Source organism: Barbus barbus (genome assembly GCF_936440315.1).
Source record: "Barbus barbus genome assembly, chromosome: 4".
NCBI classification, from domain to species: domain Eukaryota; kingdom Metazoa; phylum Chordata; class Actinopteri; order Cypriniformes; family Cyprinidae; genus Barbus; species Barbus barbus.
Window position 1 is genome coordinate 32,720,996 of NC_136732.1, and position 25,293 is coordinate 32,746,288.

General features: G+C 36.9%; 1 protein-coding gene across 6 annotated transcripts in view; it reads right to left on the reverse strand.

Moving 5' to 3' along the window:
- The window catches only part of stat3 (signal transducer and activator of transcription 3 (acute-phase response factor)), a 35,961-nt gene that overhangs the window by 2,185 nt on the left and 8,483 nt on the right, over positions 1 to 25,293 (reverse strand). Inside the window, exons 1-22 of one of the 6 annotated variants that reach the window (XM_079415215.1) lie at positions 16,526 to 16,608; positions 15,515 to 15,648; positions 12,490 to 12,733; positions 12,082 to 12,174; positions 11,449 to 11,530; positions 11,259 to 11,359; positions 10,990 to 11,141; positions 10,737 to 10,895; positions 10,566 to 10,658; positions 10,427 to 10,486; positions 10,312 to 10,341; positions 10,007 to 10,100; positions 9,086 to 9,133; positions 8,922 to 9,005; positions 8,207 to 8,305; positions 7,982 to 8,117; positions 6,401 to 6,453; positions 6,199 to 6,293; positions 5,945 to 6,084; positions 5,489 to 5,707; positions 4,624 to 4,666; positions 3,610 to 3,669 (exon numbers count right to left, since the gene is read on the reverse strand). In XM_079415215.1, the coding sequence (XP_079271341.1) occupies positions 3,610 to 3,669; positions 4,624 to 4,666; positions 5,489 to 5,707; positions 5,945 to 6,084; positions 6,199 to 6,293; positions 6,401 to 6,453; positions 7,982 to 8,117; positions 8,207 to 8,305; positions 8,922 to 9,005; positions 9,086 to 9,133; positions 10,007 to 10,100; positions 10,312 to 10,341; positions 10,427 to 10,486; positions 10,566 to 10,658; positions 10,737 to 10,895; positions 10,990 to 11,141; positions 11,259 to 11,359; positions 11,449 to 11,530; positions 12,082 to 12,174; positions 12,490 to 12,733; positions 15,515 to 15,648; positions 16,526 to 16,564 (2,258 nt within the window). In that variant the 5' untranslated portion in view covers positions 16,565 to 16,608. Of the gene's footprint in view, positions 1 to 3,609; positions 3,670 to 3,788; positions 4,511 to 4,623; positions 4,667 to 5,488; positions 5,708 to 5,944; positions 6,085 to 6,198; positions 6,294 to 6,400; positions 6,454 to 7,981; positions 8,118 to 8,206; positions 8,306 to 8,921; positions 9,006 to 9,085; positions 9,134 to 10,006; positions 10,101 to 10,311; positions 10,342 to 10,426; positions 10,487 to 10,565; positions 10,659 to 10,736; positions 10,896 to 10,989; positions 11,142 to 11,258; positions 11,360 to 11,448; positions 11,531 to 12,081; positions 12,175 to 12,489; positions 12,734 to 15,514; positions 15,649 to 16,525; positions 16,625 to 25,293 lie in introns of those variants that run through there. The other 5 variants (XM_079415219.1, XM_079415217.1, XM_079415216.1 and 2 more) reach the window with 5 other exon arrangements.

A 25,293-nucleotide genomic window follows, 5' to 3' on the forward strand; every position in this document is an offset into this window, starting at 1 on the left:
AGTAAATTATTATTTTGTGCCATTTTTTTTTGCAGTTTTCTAGATAGGACAGTGGAGATCTGACAGGAAGTGAGTGGGAGAGAGAGGGGGGGTGGGATTGGGAAAGGTCCACGAGGCGGGATTCGAACTCGGGACACCCAAAGCGCAACTGAGCATATGTCTGTGTGCTGCCCATAAGGCTTTTGGCACCATCATGATGGGAGTAAATTATGTCAGAAGTTTCATTCTGGGGTGAACTATCCTCAGTCATGTGTTAGACAACAGCAGATTCAACACAGTGCACTGAAAATGTATATTAATACTAGGGCCGTGACTTTAACGTGTTAATTTAGATTAATTAATTACACAAAAATAACGCGGTAAATTTTTTTTAACGCATTTTAATTGCACTTATTTTTGCACCGCGGAACGTTTCTCACTGGATGAGTTTCGGCAGACCGATTATACTGGAGCACCAACTAGCGTTCAGACAAAAACAAACCACAGTGAACATGGACAAAGAAGCTGATGAGACCGCTTTGGTTGGCCCTGTGGATGGGAAATGTAAAAATCCATATGAAAAAACTTACTTCTCACTGTTCTCAGGTCAAATATTTATATGCGATTAAAATGCGATTAATTTCGATTAATTACAAAGCCTCTAATTAATTAGATAATTTTTTTTAATCGAGTCCCGGCCCTAATTAATACATAACTGACATTTTCCTGCGCTGTGATTGATCAATCTATATTACAACATGGATAAACTACTATAATAAAATTACATTTATATGTTGTTTGCTACTTTTGAATGGCATTAACAGAGAAACATGCTGACATGCACTTATATCTGACCCAGTCCATGACTTTCTGCTTGGCTGCACGTTAGTTTTACCCTGGGGAATGATTTATTTATTTATTTATTTATTTATTTAGTCATTTAGCAGACGCTTTTATCCAAAGCGACTTACAAATGAGGACATAAGAAGCAATCAAAACCAACAAAAGAGCAACAACGTGCAAGTGCTATTACAAGTCTTGGTTAGCCTAACGCAGTACAGATAATTATTATTATTATTGTTATTTTTTAATAAAAAGACATAGATAAAATACAATTAGAATAGATAGTGCTAGAGTTAGAGGGTCAAGTAAAGATGGAACAGATGAGTTTTTAGCCGTTTCTTGAAGATGGGTAAGGATTCGGCTGCTCGGATCGAGTTGGGCAGGTCATTCCACCAGATGGGAACAGTTAATGAAAAAGTCCTTGAAATTTACCAGATTTACAGATTTACCAGGAGTCAAAGTTTATTAACACTCCAAACCACTCGTATGTGACATTTGATTTGGTAAACAGTATTTCTACACTAATTCTTGCTCGTATTGAGACAAGTGTAGGATGCTAGAACAAACATAACTTCAGAAAACCTGAAGTCTCGATCAAGCCTAGTTCTGTCTGTACTAAAAACACCAGCAGCGGTCTAGATGTTTGATCTTGCGGCAATGGAAAAGGCAAGAGTTCCAGATACTTGTGGGTAAGTTACGTGCTCACGAATGACACGTCAAACTAATCAAATGATATTAGAAATGTATCAAACTGAAGTATTTTCAGATTACTCAAAGGCATTTACAAGTTGCTGATCATGTCTAGTATGTCAGGTTGCTGGTAAATGAAACCAGGCTTTGTTGATTTGAAAGATTCCATAGCTTGATGTGTGCATTTATTTATCTAGGTTTATTTAGAGGTGATTCCACAAGATCTCAAACTAAGGCGATACTAAAACAAAATGGTGTGCTCTAATTTTGGTTTGTTTAGAGTAAATCAAAACAGTAGAGGGATGAGTTGCACATCAAGTTGCAGGATGCCCAAGAACAATATTATCACTCTTAAAAGCCATATTGGGCACATATTATATTGAAAAGAGTTACATTCCGTTTATGTTTGCAGTATGAGGAAATGGTATGAGTTGTTAGGAAGCGTTACAGTACAGTTTTGCAAAGCAAGAATCAGTTCTAGCCATAACAGTCATTGTAAGTGTTTTTCCTGAAACACTTTCTCATGCCAATATCATTGCCAGGACCAATCTGGAGAACTCACTGTCCAAGATGAAAGAGCACTTTGATAAGACTGCCAATAAAACTTTAAGCCAAGAACTTGTTTTCCATCCTGGATCACCAAAAGACCCGACTACCTTCCAGAATCTCAAGCAAAAGCTAGATGATATGGTGCTATATTACCACATGGGGAAAGAATCGCTTCGATTTTTAAACTACAATTGTTAATTTTGGCTGGTTCTTTAACCCAGAGTCTCACAAAATATAAATTTGGTTAAACAGCTGCAAACCATCTGGGGAAATAATACCAGTACAGATCCATTCTACAAGTGTAAAGGTTACAGTTGAATCCCTTGTCCGAACAACAAAATGTGAATAAAGTCTGAATAGTGAGCACAAAAGAGTGCAGAAAATATTCTTGCTGATGCTGAAGTTTGGTTAGCGTGGTCCAGTTAATCCAACTTGGTAGATGTCAAACTACACCATTTGCAAAAGGCATCTTTTTCCAATAACAGACAACCATTCAGAAGTAGCAGTGTATTCTGAAACTTTTTGCAAGCAAAACATAAATCATTAATGGCTAATATGATAAAACTTTTTTTTTTGTGGCAACAGAGCCACGGCTAATATCTCACTGATTTAAAAAAGTGTGATGTGTGTATAAACAGTGCTCCATATAGTGAAGTGTGGTGATTGATTGGCTTTCTCGTCATCTCTCACTCATCTTGCCACATCCAGGTTAAGAAACACCCAGAATGACCTGGAGACAACATCTCAACGTCTATCAACAGCCTCTCTGTTAATATTACCACTAAAACCATTGTATTGTTGTTACCAGTGTTACTGTTAATAATATTGTTTTATTGACAAAAACAGCCACTAATTATCTATGTATATATAACTTGTAAATAGCATTATATAATTTTCATTTCTAACAGATGATAATATTTATACTACTTAATGCTTTCATATTAGTTGGAAATGAATAACTATATTCAGTATATGTGTGATGCATTGAAAGTTCCTGTAGACAATGCTTTCTCACCCCATATTGGTCACATGAGTGACATGAGTTTCAGTTTAAAATACAGAGGAAGCAAACCCTTTATACCACATAAACACTCAAATTATTACAACAAAACACTCCAATGATTCGGGGGGGGGGGGGGGGGGGGGGGGGGGGCACTGGAAGATGTGGAAAAGAAATGAATAGGAGAGAGAAGGTGACCACTTTCTTTCCCAAGTGTGAAAATGTTTTGCATACTGATACAGAAAAGTTAGCTTGTCATCTTAGAAATGAAGTAGAAACGGCAAAAAAATATTCCCTTGTCTATAGAGGAACTAGTTCACCAACACAGACTTATGAAGCAACACTTCTAGCCTTTTAATTTTTACAGATGTTACAGTGACATCCAGACCTCTTGTTATGAAGGGATGAAGTGAGTAAACAGAAACCCTTGGTCAAGCTCTAGAGATGTTAAAAAGAATAATCTATGTTAGCAGACACCTACAGGAGTGTGTTTGACCAGAAGAGTTCATGTCTCATTCACACACATAAAGCAGCTCCCTAGTGCCTACCCAGGGAAGCCGTTCCCAAGCAGCTCACTGTCCGGGAAGTCCATGAAGACCGAAGGACACCTATGAAGAGAGGTCAGTTTATAGCCTGCCTAACACACACACACACACACACACACACTGACATACATGACCTCTAGTAAATCCAAGCCCTCTACAAACACAGAAAGCATTCGTGATTCAAGCAGGACTGAGTTTGAAGCAGCTTTTATTCCATCCAAATGTTTGTGTGTAGCCAGGCTTGTTACCTAACGTACAGTAATTGGCATGTACAGATTGATGTGTTACAGTTTATTATATATGTCAATTAACACGATATAGTATCACAATGTAAAACTGACTGTCTCATTTTTAAAGTCAACATAAACATTCGAAACCCATTTGGTGTGGGTTTTAGAAGCAGATCAAGTTGTATTTGGAATGTCTACGACAAAGATTAACAAGACTTTAAAAAATACATTTTTTGGAATAATGTGGACTGAAAAGCATGAATTGTGCAAAATATTGTTCAGGAACATATTAAGGTAAACTACATTTTTACTTTTAAGCGGATTTTTTTTTATATTACAATTTAGATTTTTAAAATTTGATTTAAATATTTCATTTAATTAACTGAAAATCACATGGCTGCAAAGTGTTTATACAACAGTTACCCACAAGTCATGTGTGCTTATACATGTAAACGTAAAAATCCTGAGCCTCCTACTTAATTAGCTGTTTTGTCATGTGTAAGACTTGTCTTAAAAAAACAAACATAAAAACATGGTTTCTCTCTCTCTCTCTTCTTGTGCAAGATTGTGGTTTAAAGGATGCTGTGAAGGGTCCTTGGTGGATTCAGTAGTAGCTACATCCCTGATCCATGTTGAACAGACAACTGAGAGGAGTACTTTGCATGTGCTCCTGCCTAAAGAGTCACCAGAGATTTCAAAGTTTACAAGAGGACAGAGAGAGAAAACAGAGACTCCAGCAAGGTCAATCATTCACACACATACTAAAGAAGAAAGAAATACTACTCACGGGGTGACACAGATGAACTTGGTCTTCAGGTAAGGCTGAATTACTGAAAGAAGAACAAATGACTTCTTAAACAAGGAGAATTACATTTTTTCAGGTTTTCAGTGTCCCTTTCTTTTCTTAAAATAACAGTTCACACAAAAATGAACATTCAAACCTGTATGATTTTCTTTTTTTCAATACATAAATAAACTTAAGTCGTAAAGTAGTTAATGTAACGCTTGTGATACATTCCAAGTCTTCTGAAGTGACATGATCCTTCAGAAATCATTCTTAAGAAACATTTTATAGCATTATCAATGTTTAAAACAGTTGTGTTGCTTAATATTTTAGTGAAAACCATTATCTATTTTTTTTTTCAGGCTTCTTTGATGAATAGAAATAAGTGCTTTTATTTTAATTTTTTGGAACAATGAAAATGTCTGCACTATCAGCTTTACTGACCATAAACATTTGAACTGTAGTTTAATTTTAAAATTTGAAATTGATCAATGTTATCAACGTTGAAGACAGTTGTGTTGTTAAAGTTTTTGCAACAAAGTAAGATTCTTTACTGTTACTTTTGATCAATTTAATGTGTCCTTGCTGAATAAAAGCATTAATATTTCAAAAAAATCTTATTGACCCCAAAACTGTAACATGCCTTACCAAAGATTCAAGTCATGCTTTTGCTTTCTCGCTCTAATCTTATTTTTAAGACCATTTCCTCAGAAGCTGAAAGTTTCTGGTAAGCCACACCCATTCAGTGCCCGTACTAAAATAGTCTTTTCCAAAAACTAAATGAGAACGAGACAAGCTTTGCTAAGTAACAGACAGATGTGCTGTTATTCCAAGCTGGAATGAATTATATTCCTGTTAACACACTCACCACATCCAGGATCAGGGAATTCAGTGTCAGGCTGGGCCTCGGGACGGCAGTACTTGCCAAACGCCTCCTCCTTGGGGATTTCGGGGTAGAGGTAGACCAGCGGCGAGACGAGGATGTTGGTGGCATCCATGATCTTGTAGCCCATGATGATCTCAGCGAAAGACATGCTGTTGAGCTGCTGCTTAGTGTACGGTTCAACCGACTGGATCTGGGTCTTACCTGCACATACATACAGTAGCACAAATGCTTCACATATTCCAACTACGGTCAGTAGTCGAGACAAAGCCAGAGAAATGTCATGGTTGCCAATATCAATTTTGACATTACAAGAAAAATAAAATCATTTATAAAGTATAAAATATTGAGACATTCGTTTACATTGGTACCAATGTACTGATCATTTTGAGAAGTCTTATGCCAACACACACAATGTAGTGTACATGGAAATGCATTCACCACTGATGTCCTTCTCGACCCAGGTGAAGGTAATGCCTCCCTCTTTGCTGCTTTCACTGAAGCGCAGCAGGAATGTCCCAGGAGGCTTTGGGCTCAGGATTGCCCTCTCTCTTTCTTTACTGATGAAGCCCATAATATACCTGGCACACACACACACACACAAAAGCTTGATTTGTCCACCGAAGCAGTGATTGATGTAATGAACTATGAATACTGCATGAATGCACACAGCAGAGTGCAGCAGGAGTTCTCACCCTTCATTCCATAGAGCCAAAATATATTTCTTCACTAGGTCGATAATGTTGTCTAGCCACACCCAGAACGAGAAACCTTTTCCTGCCATGTTTTCCTGCAACACAAAATCAAGTACGTTTAGGATAGAAACGGCATCAGCTGGTCTGATCTGCTCTAAATTTAACACAGAACAGGGAACAAATGTTTGTTATAGAAACATACTTTGCAGAACTTGGCCCATGTGATCTGGCAACCAGAGTAGTTTACACAAGGACCTACACATAGACAGAAATGCACAATTAAACAGATTAATGGCAACATTAACACTATCATTTCAATACATCATTTACAATAATATAACATTTTCTTAAGAAGCAATCACTTTTCACTATACAATAAAATACATAAAAGTAACAACAATAGTACTGATTAAAAAAAACAAAACAAAAAACATATAGAATCTTTCAATTTAATCAAATAAATTCTAAAACTCTTTCAATGAGAGACCTTTTAAAAATGTCTGTATTTTCTGAGTAAAAATAAAAAATCAGACATTCTGTTAAAATGTTTTACACTCAAAAGATTCTTACACAAGTTAAACTGGTTTCTCTTCCCCTTTCAATAAATATGAACGAGTGAGTCTTGAATGTCCAGTTTGACATCTTGTGTATACAACCTAGACATATCTATTTTAAAACAGTAATTACTATTCATTTACTACTGGATTCACCTTATATAGTTTGTTGCTTATGCATTAATTCCATTCGCCATTTATTATTAATGTACAGATTCAATATAGCTTTTACATCAGATACTGGAATATTACATTGTTATTTCCAACTGAACAGCTTCTTTAGCCACTTTATCTGTCTGTTCATTGTAGACCAATCCCATATGGCCAGGTATCCAACAAAAATTGTTAAAATCTTGTTTCTTTAAAGAGTCAACTTTTTCTAGAATGCTAGTAATTGTAGGATGTTAAGTTTTCAAAGACTTAAGTGCTTGTAGGCAGAACAAAAAATCGGTGCAAATTAAAAAATGTTGTTGTTCCTTTTCTATTTGTTCTAGAGCTAAAAGTAATGCATAAGCCTCAGCTGTGAAAGCTTTGTTTAGGGATACTTTCGCCCAAAACTTTTTTTGAACCAATCACTCTTTCATCCAAAATGAAAATGTATGTTGCCACCAAAACATTAAGCATCATAATGGAAGGATTGAAAGATCATGTGACAGTGAAGGCTGGAGTAATGACGCTGAAAATTCAGCTTCACCTTCAATTCAATTCATGTTTATTTGTATAGCGCTTTTTACAATACAAATCGTTGCAAAGCTGCTTTACAGGAAATTAAGTTTTTACAATAGATTTATATATTGTAGAAAGTTAATATATCTTATGCCAAAATTTGGTAATTCTGTATGTAAACAACATTTCAAAATATATTCAAATAGAAAACAACTATTTTAAATTGTAATAATATTTCACAATATAACCGTTTTACGTCAAATCTTGCTGACCAAAACCTTTAACGGTAGTGTATAAAAAAAATGCAAGAGATGTAGATAGTAAAACTACTGAACAGAACTAAAATGCTTGTATTTTCCAATTATTTTCATATTTTTTATATTACAAATCAGTAAATCAGCATAAAAATTGAGAACGGTTTAAATATTTCTTCATTTTGTTTCTCTTTTTTGTCAGCGTCCTCCAACTTATTTATTTGTTTATTCATAGGTTTAAATGGGAAAAAAACAACAACTAGATATTCAATACTTTTTGAACTCCACTGAATATTATAACACTCATACCCAGAAGTTTCTCTGCAAGTGTGGTGAGCTGCTCAATGGTAAGTCCTCTCTTGGTTGTGGATGAAAACTGCCAGCTGAGCACCTCAGCCACCTGATCCCACGTTCCTACTGGAGGTTTGGTGAAGAAATTCACATTCTGTCAAGACAGAGAGGAAGAATTCTTAGTAACTTCTACAAGCTCTTGTGATAACAGTAAGTACGGCTCGCTGTGAATTCATTTCAAACCTTGGGATGGTTGGTCAGCATGTTGTACCACAGGATGGACGCCCATGCGTTTGGCATTTGACAGATATTAGAGATGACCACCACTGGGAGAGAATGTGTCTGCACAGAGATAAAATACATTTATATATAATCTAGAATAACAAATCCTGCTATTTTTGTACAGCTTGATCAGTTGGAAATCTGATTAACGCAAATAGAAGCCTGAGGCTGAATTATTCAAGCAAACCGAGCCGGATGGCTTAATTATCTCGTTTAATTAACCTGCTGTGTGTGTTGGTATTTTATGTGGCCCTGTTGTGTCCATCCACAGGAAAGGAATGATTTTGCATGTTCTCTTATCAGCACATAATAGGCATGTAGGCAGCACTGTGTGCATTTAGGGGCTTAATAAGTGGCAGATCACCCAAGGACACGCTGCCTGGTTACATATTCATATCCTCCCACTGCTGGTACCATGACGACAGCCTACCACAATGACCTTATTGGCTTTCAGTACGCTGAATCAATCAACAGCAGCAGTGTGATGGACTTAATTTGTACTCAAGAGTTTAATATTCTTATCATCTTTGATTTGATAAACAATCCAACAGTCATGATAAGACACGTCTGACATTTTATTTTATTATAAAATACTGATAAACATGAAAGCGTCATTTTTAAATGAACTAATCGTTTAAGCATCCAGTGAGTGTTGTTTATGGATGTGGTTTTTCACCTCAAGGTCGATCTTTAGTCCTTGGTGGTAGACCTCTGTCTCAAACGTGATCAGGTGTAGTTCTTCAGTGACGATCAGAGACGCCTGTAGTTCAGAGGGCAAAGGAATCAACCCTGAATCAAATTAAAAAACTGTGGCATAATGCTAATTATACAAAAACTTACGTCACTGTTGGTTCGGCCTCCATTACCACATCTCTGCTCTCGAAGAGTCTGAAAGACAGAAGAACAAGTCAGGACTAATTCAAGCAATATTCAGCCAACAGCTGATCTAGTCTTCTTGAAGCTCGGAGGGCAGATTCAATTAACTGTTTTTTTTATTAATAAAAATATAGTAAGCAATATAAGTAATTTACTGTAAAAATGTAAATGTGATTCTTCAACTACAGGCACTTTATGTCCCAGTGGTAGATTCTTATGAAAACAGAAATGTTTTTTAAATGCATCTTTAATATTTTTGAAGTATTTAAACACCTTTTATGCTTAGATGTTTTTAATTTGCAGTTTTAAACCACAAGGAGCTTAACAAGAAGTGAACTAAATCTACTAGGTGATTGGGGTTTTTTTTTGGGGGGGGGGGGGGGGGGGGGGTAAAATTAATTTTAAGTTAGCTTGTTACACGTATTACATGTACTTACAGTTAATAATTGATTTTGCATAATTACATGCAAGTAACCCTAAACTAAACCCTGGTCCTAACCCTAATATATAGTGAGTACATGTAGTCAATTAATATTACACCGTATTATAATTACACTAACAAGGACACCTTAAAATAAAGTGTAACCTTTGTTTTTACACAAATGATAACTGCCTCAGTCAACCATCATTTTTTGCCTCTAATAAAACTTTACTTGTACTTGTTTACGAAGAAAAATATAACACTAAAGAACATGCTTGAGATTAATATATTCAATACTGGACATTGTTAGTACACAAATAAATACAAATTTAAAAAGTGTGTTTTAAGGGAGTTTAATATTGCTTCCGAGGGCCAAAAGTGTCCCACACAACTCACAAATTCAAAAAACATACGGTTCTGCGCTCCGAAAAACAAAAAACAATTGGTGTAATGCCTGAGCTTACCAGATGTTTGAATTCTGCTGACAGGCTGCCATTGTTGGATTCCTCCATGTTCATCACCTTGGTGTTGGTGCCAAGGATGTTGAACTTTCGTGAACTGAATGAAAAGAAACAGAGGACTCTCTAATGCAAAAACTTTAACAGGAACTAGCAAGGAGGAGACTTCTTGTGCAAACTGTGCAATATAATTTAATGATAAAAAAATGTAACTTCTACAAAAATTGCGGAAATGTTTATTTTATAAATCAGCCTATAACAACAAATAACCATATGAAAATTTAACTCGTCGTTTTAACCTCAAAACTCACCCTCGAATGGCTGCCACGTCACCTGACTCCCTGCAGAACATAGGAGAAAAATATTTAAAAATTGGCATGTCAAAGTCATTTCACTCTGATGTCACAGGCAGGAAGTGGGACTTACTTGTCAATACACACTTTTATTTTCAGCTGGTAATTCAACTCTGGGAATTTCACAAGTAACCTGAGAGAGAGGAGGTGGAAACATTTACAATTTGTGTCTAGACGTCTTTCCCTTATGACGCACATCTGCGTGTACCCACCTGACTTTGGTGGTGAACTGAACTCCTGTTTTGATGACAAGTGGACGGTCAGGGTGCATGGGCATACAAGGCTGCCTCTCAACAACAAATGCACTGCAATGACACAAGCAAACATCAATGATCCCGTTTCATTGCATTATATAGTTTACACACGAGTGAGTGATTTCAAACCTCTTCATAAGGTTGCGGAACAGGTCTACGATCTTCTCCTCCAGAGCTGGGCGGTGTTGAATAATTGGATCTCCTTTGTAGGAGACCTTCTGTTGAAGTTCCTCCAGTTTCTTGATCTGCTGTCTTATCTGTAACTGTGACTCAGCCAAAGAGGTGATCCTGAAAGACAGCGATAAAAAAAAAAAAAAAAAATGAACCAATCCACAAAAAGGTGTGATTTAATAGCAGGTTTGGTTGTGAACGGACTGTGTACCATGTCTCCAAGCGGTCCAGGCAGATGTTCGGTGGTCCTCCAATGCAGGCGATCTGCTGTCTCCTCTTCCAGTCGGCCAGTTCTTCATCTGTCAGATTCTTTTGCACAAAGTCCATTGCAGACAGCAGCCCTGCCATCTCAGTCACTATTTGCTGCAAAACAGAAAAAAAAAATATATTGAACTTTTTGACCAATATGTTGAACTTTTGCGGTATTTTCAAAACCCTAGAAGTCAACACTGTATTTTGTGACTTGATTGTGTATCTCACCCTCCTCAGCTGATCAAGAGCGCTCAGCATCTGCTCCAGCTGAGACATCTTCTGCCTGGTGGCTGTTGCCTGGCTGTTTCCATTCAGGTCCTGGGACAACTCTGAATCATAACAGATTTGATGAGATTTTATCAGTGATCGAGGCAATTTGAGAGAGAAAAAAAATGACAGCAACGTATACTCATCATACCTCCAGCACTTTTAAGAGTTTTGTAGTTGAAGTCAAAATCATCTTGTAGATTTTCCAACATCTTCATCTTCTGCTCCATATCCTGTACGGAAAGAGTAAGGCAGCTGGATGAGTGAGAGTTTGTACCCCATAAGGGGTAAAATATGAAACCCTCATTGTGTGTTCAAGGGCAATGTTAAAAACGGGGCTTTCAAACTGGGGTGGTAAGAGGATGCAAGGGGGAATATTTCAGAGAAAAATGAAGAAAAAAAGGGAAACAATTCTAAAAAACCCCCCAAAAAAACAAAGGCTTAATAAATATTAAATTTATTACTTTTTTTTTTTTTTTAAATCACAGCTTGTATAAGAACTGGTTGGAAATCAGTAGATTAATAACAAACTCTTTTATTCTGTTGACAGCCCTAGTTGCATCTCCTCTGGTTTACGAATCTATCAGTACTCTAATAGTGTACTGATAGGTCTGTAGTATCACAAGCTTGAAAAACCCTTTGCAAGATACATGATATTAAAGAAAATATTTCCGTGTTCAAAACAGCAACTTTTGGGGAGAGAATAAAGCCACGCATGTGTAACTGTAATTGTGAACAAAATTAATCAAGGTTGGTCAATTAAAATGTGATTTTATGTACCAACCTGTACTCTCTTCCTAATATCCTGCAGGTTGTGTTCCAGTATCTGCTGTTTTTCCGTCACCACAGTGCCAGTGGGATGGGCAACCTGGCCATCCTAGAGATGTGAAAGAAATTGGAGAAACAGAAATCTGAATGTCCTTACAAAGTTGAATCCATTTCCAAACATTTGGTGAGTAAAAATATATGTATACTGTGCATAATTTAATTGTGAATTTATTTGTAAAAGAAACCCAGATGGAACGTTTAACAAAAATAGTTAAAGTTATTTTCTCTCTTAAAATTTATTCAGAAAAATATATAACCCACAAGCAAATACATCATGCATCTGTATGTGTTTAAATGTGCCTATTCAGGAGTGTAGTTGTGCATGTATATGTATGTGTGTGTGTGTGTGTTTGTGTGCGTCTACCTGCTGTGCAGTGGTGGCAGTCTGCAGCAGACGCTGCTCTTCCCACAGGCAGCGGGCCACGATGCGGGCGATCTCCATGGGCTTCTCCAGATACTTGCTCTGCAGGTGCTGTTTGATGCGCCGCAGGTTGTGTTGGTACAAGACATTGTTCTCCTGCAGGAAGCGGCTGTACTGCTGATCAATCTCCCCCAGGAGGTTATGGAACACAAGTGTGGCGTGAGACTCCTTGTTGGCCGCATACGCCCTGTGACAGACACAAGCAAACAGGCTCATGTTATGGTAATGAGCAGCTTCCTCCATTCCATACATGCATTTGACAATCAGACGTGTCTTTATCTGCAACAAAACCAAAGCTTTTGTCAAAGACTTCTGCCTTTGTCTAAATGCTAAAAAAAAGTTAAACTGCAAAAACTGACAAATTAGTGTGTATTTTGGAAGCGTAGGTATATATCACTGCAGTTTGCTGTCATCAGTCACATGATCTCAGTTTTTCTGCTGTTACTCAGCACAAATTCCAAACCGCTGAGCTCATTCAGAAGGCAGCCATCAGCGCAGAAACACTCATCACCATTATCCATTACGCATTAACACGGTATTCAAAAAGACCAGGAAAATATCCTACCACCAAAGCAGCAATACTTTTGCAGAAAAGACGTCATTGTAAATTATAAAGATAGTTTTAAGTGTCTAACTGCTGATTCAGTCCCTTTAACGTTTGCCAACTGACACACATTAGCACATTTTCCAGTGTCAACAATAGCACATGAAAATGTCATCATATAAAAATAATTAAGTGTCTAGGGTAAGCAGTATGAGCAAAATGTTAGATCACAGTATGAATAATTTGATATTAAGTTACTGGGTTTATGTTGCGTTATTAAATAACCAAGTGGAAATACATATTTGTTAAATAATTAGTACTTCATTTAATTAATTATTTTCTTTTTATTTGGAACAAACTAAAAAAGGTAAGATTCATAGAAAATAAGCAGGGTTGGCATCAGTGCAAACAGCTTCACAATCCACTCCTCTTAAATGTAAATAACATAAAACAGGCTTAATATCTACTGTGGTGTAAACAAGAAAGTCATTAAAATGTGCTGGTTGACAATTCTACTGCCTGCATATATCATGCTTCACTAAATAACCTTTTTGATAAGTGTAATGAGATCAAACGATGAGTGAAGACCGTGTGTATCTGCAGAAACAAAGAATTGTGTTTGAATGGTTTAACTATCACCACTAGTCTTTGACCTAAAGCAATAATGTGTTTTTATCAGTAAATAACAGGCTTCATTATACTACTGATGATTATGTTCCTCTGAGCACTCAAGCAAACAATCCATTCAGAAAGTTCTATGACACTGTCAGCATGAAACAAACCAAACATCCCACGGGTTATTTGTATCGTCTCATGTTTACTTTAAGCACAATAATGAGCAAACTGAGTGTATGTGAGGGCAATGTGAAGGACGATGACTTTAGGCTTTCAAAGCTAAATGCTGCACTGAAATTGTACAACAAAGTATCAAAACTCTAAATGTTAAAAAAGGGGAAAAAGACAACATTATTAATGTACTAAATTAAGATAAAAATGCAATTAAATGATATATCAAATCATATTATAAAAACATACATTAAATAGATATTTCTCCCCTTCAAAGGTTACATTACAAACCCTTAATATGCTGCAGCACAATGGCTCTCTAAGTGTGGTGCTGCTCCCTATGGGAGATTTCACTAGTTGACCATCAAGATTACCCAGCTTAATTTTCTTTACTTTCAATTTAAAGATGCATACTGTGAGACAGAAATCGGACATGAGGAGATGAAACCGGACATGAGTCATTTCAGAGTGACATTTCATACTCACAACAGAATCATAAAGCAGCCATTCACACTGTTGCTATGAGAAAATTCAGAGGGAAAGAAGGCACTTGTTCATGTTATTGTTCACAGCAGACTTTCCAGGAGCGCTTTACCGGCAGAGGAGTGACATCACTAAAGATGACTCTAAAGATGATCATTAAAAATCATTCTAAGAATAAGGAAGTGCAGTGCAAACATGATATCTAGGAGTGGTTAGAGCTTATGAGCATGATAACAAGCTGCTGAAAAACAACTCCACGTGATCAAGTGATTAATATCTTCACTTCTCTTGGTGTCAGAAAGTCTTTCAAATGATTCAGTGAGAAGCAACTGGTATTGTTTATTTATTTAATAATTTATTACTTAAAAATTAGACTCATAAAAGTCTTATTTATTTTTTATATATATATATATATATATATATATATATATATATATATATATATAAATAAGGACTGGGTTTTGACAGAAATTTCATGATTCAATTCGATTCTGACTCACAAGCTTTCGATTCGATTTAATTTCAATTCAATATCGATTATATGCCAAATTTTCTCAATAAAAAAAACTAATTCTCAACTAATGCTGTAAAATATAAATGAGAGTCAGTTGGTACTACATTACTATAATATTGAAGGTTAAAATTAACTGATTTATATACAAACACTTATATGACCAAACACTTATGGTCACCGAATATGTTTTTTTCTGAGGTAAATATGACGTTACATGACATATTGTTTACAAGCTGTTATATTTAGTGATTACATGAGACAAGATACAGATTTTGGTAAGTTGTACTCATTCATTTACCATACCTTTGGATGTTTATTCATATTTATTGGATGGGAGTTGTGCTATAATGTTCCATTCACTAACTGAGAACAGGCTAGACTTATCGATTCTTGGGATTTAAGAATCAATATTGTAAAAATAAGAATAAATGAAAAGAGAAATTGTTGTTTTTTTACCCAGCACTTATATATAAACATACGTCACAATACAAAAGGAAAGACCTGCCACTACATCTATTTCCTCTTGGTTATATGCAAAAGAAATCAAACAAACATTATATCTTGCTGTTCAGAGAAGTCACAGACCTCCAGAGAGCTGAGTTCTTTATCACTTATGTCATATCCTGTTGTTGGCAACTCACCAGTCCTGGCTCTCGATCCAGGGGGCCAAGAACTGCCGCAGCTCCATAGGGAAGCTGTCACTGTACAGGTGATACAGCTGCTCCAGATACCGCGTCTCCAACTGCTGTAACTGATTCCACTGGGCCATGTTGACCTGCAGGAAACAGAGAGAGAACTAAGAACTCCTTTGATACGAAGAAGACAAACATAACTGGTCCGTTCAGTTTGTCGAGATATTTTTTCCTTGTTCCTTCCTCATCAACAGCTCAAAAGAAAAACGAACTTCAAAAGTGAAAGTATCTCAACGATCGTTCAAAACAGAAGTAAATAGCACAAATCAAGATCTGCAGTGTTAAATATTGCCTCTGTATGGATTTAGTTCATGATTTAAGAAAATCTTCACTTGCAACCCGATCTTATCAACAAAACAGACAAACATCAGCAATGTCAAGGAAGTGAAAGGTGCATGTCACCAGCGTATCAGGGCCAGAGAAATCAGTGGCTGTTGATCGTAAAGCAGCGAGAGCATCCGTTCAAAGAGGAAAACCTCAAAAGCCCATGGACGCCGTTTCGCTTTACATTACCTCAAAATGCTGTGGAACATGCACTCGCAGTTCACCACATCCACACCCACACACACGCAGGTTCGTGCTGACAAACTGACTAAAAAAGACCAGTGCTGGCAAACAACTATTTTTCTTTACTCACTCAGGTTTGCACACTGAAGGATAGAGAGAAAAGGGAAATGCCTCCTCAAGTCCGAGTGAAAAAAAGACCTTGTGCACAAAACTGCTTTTCTTTATTTCACTTCTCTAAACTCATCCAAATACTGAGCTGCAATCTGTAAATTAGCCAAGTGAGAATGGTAAAACTTTTTTCCTTATAAAATGTAAGACATTCATAAAAATATATAATAATCATAAACAAATAAATATATAATTAATTAATTGAATTACACATCTTCGCCAGATAACCTTTCGGCCAAAAATGATGAACAAGGCTTCATCATAAAGAAAATAAAGCAAACTTACATTGTTGTCCACAAAACGAACTGCAACTTGAGTCGCCATGTCTACCTGCTGCGTGAACAATGGGGAAGTGAACTACTTTATTCATGCACAGGTAGGAATGTAAGAGTATGAGGTGGAGGGTTGGACACATAGATAAGCATGCAAGACACGTCAACAGCACTGTCGTCAACATATTTGGTTATTGGTGTATAATAGGTAACTAGATATAGTTCATTTTGGCTGGATTTACCTTCTCTAGGTTACCCGCTGCATTTATGACCACTACAAATTAATTTTACGATTCAAATGTACAATCAATAAACTATCCAGTACAAAGTATAAAACAATAAACTGCTGTTTATTGCTAGCAAATCTTTTTCACTAGTCTCCCAACTAATCAGGTGACCTTTTAGCCTACATATCTATGATTCCGGCAAAGACGCAATTGAGTTCAAGCAAACACAAAAAAAACTAAATGGATGGAACAGAACCCAATAAAACCAAATAATAAACCCGACATGAATAAATATGACATGAGCAAGTTTTTTGACTTGGTGCCTGAGCTATTTCTGTGGACAAATGTATTTAAACTAGTCACTTTGTCGTATCCAGTGTAGACAGGCTCAAGTTTTTCCAACACGGCACAATGCGGTGTAGCCATGGTGTAAGGTTTAGCAAACTATACACAGCATATTATGTAATATATTTGATCACAGTGCCAATACATTGAGCACAGAACAATTAATTATTATGTGGGGGGGATAATCCAATGCTTTCCATTGACTTTGTATTGCGGGAAGCTGACTCCTTGTAATTTCCGATTTATAACAAAAAATATAACAATGCCTAAAAGCTGCTGTGTGACAAGGTGTAGAGCAAACAAGCTAAAAAACCTAGAACAACAAGCTGTCGACACCCAAAAAACGAGTGTTTAAGGACACAAAAGTAGAGCGCAAGGTGCAATATTTCACCTTGGGCCATTCATTTTGGATCATTTCTCCAACAAAAGGAAGGTAAGGAAAAGGGGCACTGACAAAAACCAATAAAATTTAGATCCGCAATATATCTCCTCCTCTCAGGTTCACATAGGGTGGTGAAATAATCCTTTGACATGGTTAAAAATAATGAAAGCTTCTTGTCGCCGATTACGTTTCCCTCCAGTGGGCATAGTTCTCGGAGTAAGACGCATTGCGCTCTACTTTTATGTCCTTAAATGCTTGTTTTTTTGGGGGGGTCGACAGTTTATAAAAATGTTGTTCTAGTTTTTTTTAGCTTGATTGCTGTACACCTTGTCACACAGCATATTTTAGGCATTGTTCTGTTTTCAGAAATGACAAGGAGGCAGCTTCCCGCAATACAAAGTCAATGGAGAGCATTAGATTGCCCCCCCCCCCCAGTGTGGGCGTGGTTTTCAGATTATGACGTGTCTCTATCCACCTTTTTCTTCAACACGGAAGTAAGCCTATGGGTGAGACTGACAGTTCATTAGCCGCTATAGGTGAATAACGAGAAGAGTAAACGGTAAAACTGTCTGTGCTACAAATCAGTGTGTTCATAATTAATATAATACATTAAAATAATCTGGTAAAACACACCAATTTTCAATATCAAGCAGAAAAACGAACTGTTTTGTACAGCTAAAAATAGCTAGACGCGGATGAGACCGGAAGCTAGACCCATAGAATTTACAAATGGCTGTGCCCATTTTTTTCGCAAGAAAAAGGTGGATTGACAGGACTCACACTTGTCCTTCCAGGTCATTTCTGAGCTGCCGCTGAAATGTTAGCATTCATCCATTTTCATGCCTCATAAACATTTAGTTTCTGTATTGTATTCTACACTGTTATTGCAAAATCTGCTGATTTGTCGCCTAGATTATTTTATCTATAGTTGTCTAACATCGGTGAGGTTTGATTTAGATGAATTTGCAAAATGACTTGACAATGATAGTTATGAGATCTTCTTTAAATACCTTAAAAAGCATTTTATGAATAAAATATTTGAATATTAATGTTTTGTATCACAAGCCATGCTTTTCCAACAAAAGTGTGTCTATGAACTCATGGACTTACATAAGTGTTGTATATCTGTAAATTTAAACGCCCCTGATCAATCTACTTTAAAACCGAAACTGAATAGACAGAGCAGTTCAATCAAATCTAAGTGGAAAGGAAGTCTCTGTTACACAACTCAAATACCACGTTACATAAATGCAACAAGAACTGTTTTGAAGGCATCCCTTTTTCCAGGAACATTGCATATTAGGAACACTGCATAATTGATGACACACATTATCTTGGATCATATTGCCAAGAACTTTGTGTGTAGAGGAGGAAACCACAAAGCTTATGATCTATGTGCTCCTTGAGGGAAGATTTGGTTGTCTCCCACCACCTGGCATCCGTTCTCAGTTTACAGCATGTCAATGCTCCCAAGAATAACAAAAAAAAATATAGCTGCGAGCAGCGATGACGGGCCCAAGCCGTCAGCATACGCCACCCCGGTGGCATCGATAAAACGGTGCCCAGCGAGCACAAACATCACAGTAACCCTCTGGCAGTTTGGTTTTAAGGGATACGGCAATTAAAGGGTTAATCCAAACCATCAACTCTGTGAAACACACACACACAGAACAACATATAAAACTTTAAATTCTATGAAAATATATTTTTCATTGGTAGTTGATGTTAGTTAATGCATTTACTAATGCTAACAAATGAGAAATTATTATAGTTACCAAAGGTTTTAATGATTTATAAGCATTTTTTAATGATTTATTTTTCCATTAACTAAAATGAATAATTTTTTCTAACACAAATGAATAAAGTAAAAAATATATTGTTAATATTTAATGTTATTTGTGAATTAACCAATGTTAAAAAACAACATTATTTAACTGTTGTTAATTTACATCATTAATAAATATATACCATTTAATGTTGAAATCAATGTTTTAATGTTTAAAATCAATTCCAAAATGTGTTAATATATTAAATTTTAAAGTTTTATCTTTTGAACATGACTATTTTTCTAATATTAAAAAATATTTTGTTCATTGTTAGTTCATTGTAAATTCATACTATCAATGAAGAATTAACATGCTGTAAAAAATATATTTTTCATTGTTAGTTCATGTTAATTAATGCATTCCCTACTGTTAACAAATGAGACTCAATTATAAAGTGTTATCAAAACCTTTAATGCTTTAAGCATTTTTTAAGGATTTTATTGAGATGTTTAAACAGACCCTCTCTCTCTCTCTCTCTCTCTCTCCCCCTCCACACTCACTGAACTCACACAGTCAGTCACCCACCCAGTCACCCACCGCACACATTAGAAGCACAGTGACAGGATATCTCTGATAAGTTTTAAAATTTTCTTCTCGCCATAGTGTACTGTAAATTCATGGAATTAATCACATATCCTCAGACTGTCTTGTTCTGTGTTTGGTGTGAATTTGTGGTTTCTGCTTGGAGGAGTATGAATTTGTTTACAGCCCGTTTTGAAAAAAAAAAACACATAAAAAAAAAAAAGCCGACTTCCTGTTGGTCGTAGCTAATGTCTGTAAATTAGAAAGTTGTCCGGCTTAATGTGAACAATTTATGTACCAAGTTTGGTGTCTGTAGCTATCATTATATATATATAATCATTAATAATTATATTCCATTTAATGTTGATCAATATTAATTCCAAAATGTGTTAATATATTATTAAATTTTAAAGTTTCTCTTTTGAACATGACTATTTTTCTAACATTAAAAATATTTTGTTCATTGTTAGTTCATTGTAAGTTCATACTATCAATGAAGAATTAACATGCTGTAAAAAATTATATTTTTCATTGTTAGTTCATGTTAATTAATGCATTCCCTACTGTTAACAAATGAGACTTAATTATAAAGTGTTATGAAAACCTTTAATGCTTTATAAGCATTTTTTAAAGATTTAAAAAAAACAGACCCTCTCTCTCTTTCTCTCTCTCACCCAGCTCCTCAATCCACACAGTCACTCACACCCCACCCCACCCCCACCCCTCACTCAGCTGCAGGCTGACAGGGAACTCTCACTCATAGAAGCATTGTAACAACTGTCTGATAGTTTTTAAATTTTCTCCTCTGCATAGTGTATTGTAAATTCATGAAATTAATCACATATCGTCAGACTGTATTGTTCTGTGTATGTAATTTTTTATGAAGTGTTTGGAAGCTGCTCTTAAAAGATAAAAAAAAAAAAAAATCTATTTTTTACTGTAACTTTAATAAATTGCCATTAAATCATCGTTCAAGATATCCTAAATCCGTCCGCAATTTAGCATCTTCAGTATTTTGGCATCATGAGAAAAAATGTTTGGTGTGATTTACGTGTTTCTGCTTTGAGGAGTATGCATTTGTTTACAGCCCGTTTTAAAAAAAAACCCACATTAAAATAAATATAGCCGACGTCCTGTTGGTCGTAGCTAATGACTGTAAATTAGAAAGTTGTCCGGATTAATAAGAACAATTTATGTACCGAGTTTGGTGTCTGTAGCTAAAACTAACCCCCCCATTTTTGACAAAAGGTGGCGCTATAGAGTGCCTCTTCCACGCCCGTTTATGAGGTTTTTCCAGTGTCTAACTATCATTAAAATGGATATGTGTGTTGAGTTTCATGACATTCTAAACATGTTATCTGCCTCAAAATCACCAGAAACGAATTTTCAACTTTGACACGTTGCCATGGCAACATAATTTTAGATATCAATATTCCCTTCACAGTTTTACATCGGCCGTGTTTTGACATTATTCTGGTGAAGTTTGAAGCAAATCGAGGTAAAAGAAGATGCTGAATTCAAATCATTTTGAAAACGACACACTTCCTGCAGCCAGTTGGTGGCGCTATAACTTTCAGTCATAATAGTCACATCTATCCGATCGGCATCATACAACGAACAAATCACTGAAGTTTGATCTACATCATACAATGTATGTGGACGTTATTAGGCATTTCCTGGGTCTCATTTTTCGCCATAACTTCATCGCCTCGCCACGGGCAAACCGTTCGACATATCAAAAATATCTTCGCAATTTAGCGTCCCCAATGTCTTGAGATCATGTTCACCGAGTTTGGTGGCAATCGTATGGAAATCCTCAGAGGAGTATATCAAATTCCAGAGCATGCGCTTTTTAAACAGCCCTGAATAGCCGACTTCCTGTTGGGCGGAGCCTAAGACATGCTGTGCGGAAGTTGTTCAGCTCAATGAGTTCTATATGTGTACCGAGTTTCATATGAATACGTGCAAGTATGTGTGAGCTATACATCAAGTTTTCTGACAATTTTCCAGGGGGCGCCGTAGAGCCCCTGTGCCACGCCCGGGTCCCAGCCTCAGCGGCGTCCTAATGGCCGCAGGTTCCAATGTGCGTGCCAATTTTCGAGAGTTTTCGGGCACGTTAAGGCCCCCAAAAGTGCCCGGATGATTGAAATAAAAAAAAAAAAAATAAAAAAAAAATAAAAAAAAAATAATAATCCTTAGAAGAACAATAGGGCCCTGCGCCTTACTGGCTTGGGCCCTAAAAAACAATTCCCAGGAATATGAATGATGATCCCAGATCAGTTGTTTTTCACCTCATCTCCTACAAAGACTTTAGATTAGTGCTCATTCACAACACTCTTAGTTCCTGTATCTGTTCTCACACTGCAACCTAAATATCTGCTGATCACTTACACAACCCGAGAGAGGCTCAAAACAATACCCTGGCACTCAGTGTCGGTTAGCTTTCCTTCCTTCACATGCTGAGTAACCAGAAGCACTTCTCAGAGCGGGTGTAACAAATGATATCGGCTGAGTTTGTGGCTCAAAGTGCAGAGAGAAACATGTCAGAGACAGAGGATGAGTCATAGTGAGCTGAAAACCAGCAAGCACTTCAGGCTGTAAGAAGTTCTGTCAGAAATCTCCAGCAGCCTCGGCGGAAAGCTGAAGGAGAACAATAGACTCAGAGATGGGAGGGATTCGGGGAAAGCTTGGAGGAAGTCTATATTTCAGCTCTCAAATGAGTTACTATAAATGAGGGAGTATGCAAACTACCCTAAAACCGCAAAATGTACACTGGTGTCCAACCATGGAGGTCAATAGGCTGTGGTCTAAGAGGCATATAGGCTAGATGCATTTAAGTGACAGTTCATATAGAAAACAACTTCCTGTTATTTGAAACAACTTCCTGGTCAAACTCTTTGGCAAAATTGGCTACACTAGGATTTTGTGAGAATTTAGACTCCTACACTCTTAAAAATTAAAAAAAGTTTAAAACATATCAAGGTACACAAAATTAGTACCTGTGGCTCCTGACGATATACATTGATAGTTTTCAGTCACGTGACCGACTCGAAGACTTGGAGGGCAAAACATCCATAGAACTGCTGCACAAGCGTGTCAATTTTGCAAGTTTGCAAAGTGCAAGTTTTGGCCATTTGCAATCCATATTAAGCACCCACGGCAATATTTCAATCATAAACAGTGCGACAAAACGTTGTAAAAACAATTAAAAGTGCCTTAATATATTTTAAAAAGTAATATTAAAAGATCAAATTCAGTAATCACCACATTAATGATGCACAGTTTACACAGGCAAGCAGATGAGGCCGGGAACATGAACGCAATCCGCTTAACGGTTCAGTGTTTTCCTTCTAATGGTTTTCTACGGGAAGTCATTTAATGTGAAACTTTGCACATTGCGTTTATAATCTGACTTCATCTTCTTGCCTGTACAAAATGTACATAATCAATAAGGTGTCCACTGAATCTCTCCTTTTAATATCTGCATTTTACTAAATTATTACTTGATGCAATCTGCGTAAAAATAGCTGGCGGTCAGTGGAGCAAAGCTTCGTTTTGCCCGCCAGGTGGGCGTTCCTATGACGTCACGTGAAAACTATCAATTGAGGTCTTAAGCCAAGTTCACACTACAGGACTTTACACGTCGGCAGATCGCTGTGCTGTTCAGACTACATGACTTGATTGTCTGTCTTTTAGTCGTTGTGGTGTTCACACTACGTGACTATGTAAATAATCCGCAACCAGGGGTTACACACTACACGAGCCGACAACAACTCTGTCACCTAACGACTTGATTCGGTCCCTAAACCATGTTTTGTCATGAAAACATGCAAGAATTGACCGTTCGCAAAGAGCTTGATTGACAGGCGATCTGACCAATCAGAAAGCATATATTATGTGCCGCCGTTGCAATCCACCATCTTGCCCGACAGCTGCATTGCTTGCAGCACTTAAGTTAAATACGTGTGTTAAATAATAAAATGTTGAAACGTGTGCTCTTATCATTCTGTGGACAAAATCCCATGAACTTCGCCCCGAATGGGAGCTGTATATGCACATGTGCGCTCATCTGTTTTCAATGCAGCTAACCTCGCATCGCTTTGTCATCTTCCCACTCATTAAACTATGACGGGTGCTTTACTGCAAAAAGACGGTCACAGCGACACTCTTAAGTGATGAAACTATGGCGCTATGTACTTTTTAAAACCATTTTGTAGGTTTCACGTTATATTGTAGACTTGGAAAATATGTAAATGCGCATGCCCAGTAGCCGCAGCTGTATCCCTTCTAGCCTTAACCACAAATCAGACAGGAGAGTAGATTAACTTCGGTGGACTTAAACTTGAAAAATGGTGTGTTCCGCGGTCGAAATTAAACACTTTGTTTATTCGTGTTCATTTTGTGTATTAAGTAAATATGAAAAGATGATCGGTTCATGTGTTTGATGAACTGAGGCAATACAGTGACCTGTCACGACACATTGAAGAGCCACAAAAAGGTATTTATTGTTTGAATTTCTTTAAAAATGACTCAATTTAAAAGCTGAGAGTCCTGAGACATATCAGCAGTAACCTGCTCTGTCGGTGTGTGGTCAGTTTCCTCTTTGCTCTGAGATGTGTTTTTCACTGCGTGAGAACGTGATGTATAGTGTGAGAGTGTTTGTCGGTCATGGCAACAGTAACTATTGGTGGTTAATAAAAAAATATAGCAGCCAAAAGCCTGTGAAAGACGCTTATGTACAAAAATAAAAGCCTAACTTTTCTTTAAGCGAAGTTGCAGCTGTTGTTTTTCTTCCGGTGACCTCAACCCATGCCTTCCTCTTTCATTGGCTGTAGCTCGTCGCGACACCTGACACCACGTGCAGATATTTGGCATGCTAAATATTTTTTTGGCGTCTGCGAGGTGTTGGCGACGCGTCAGCGAGAGATGAGATTCTTTTTCTGGTTCTTACAGACAGTTCATTTCAATTAACTGGTTCAATTCACTAGTTTGTTTACATAATCCCACAATGGCGAAACATATACGCATCTTGGATGGCCTGAGGCTGAGCAAATTTACAGCAAATTTTCATTTTTGGGTGAACTACCCCTTTAACATGGAATATTTCTATTGCACAGAAGGTTCTTTTTAGTTCTATTATTCGTGTTCTTCACACTAAAGGCCCGTTCACACCAAGCAACTATAAGACATGACTATAAAGATAGATACCGATAAAGATATAGTTATAAAAAACTCTCTCAATATTAAAGAATAGCAGAGTCCACAGCACAGCTATAACTATAAAGGCACAGAGAAATTATATTGTTGCAATCACTTTCAGAATTTTTTTCCAGCTGATGAACGATAAAAACATTGACATCCAATCAGAATCCATCCTGCTGACATTTATGACATCGCACCCTATTTTTTTTTTTTTTTTTTTTTAAGTGTTCGAGTGCTGCAGAGCAGTGTTAATTTCGTTGACGAAGACGACGACAAA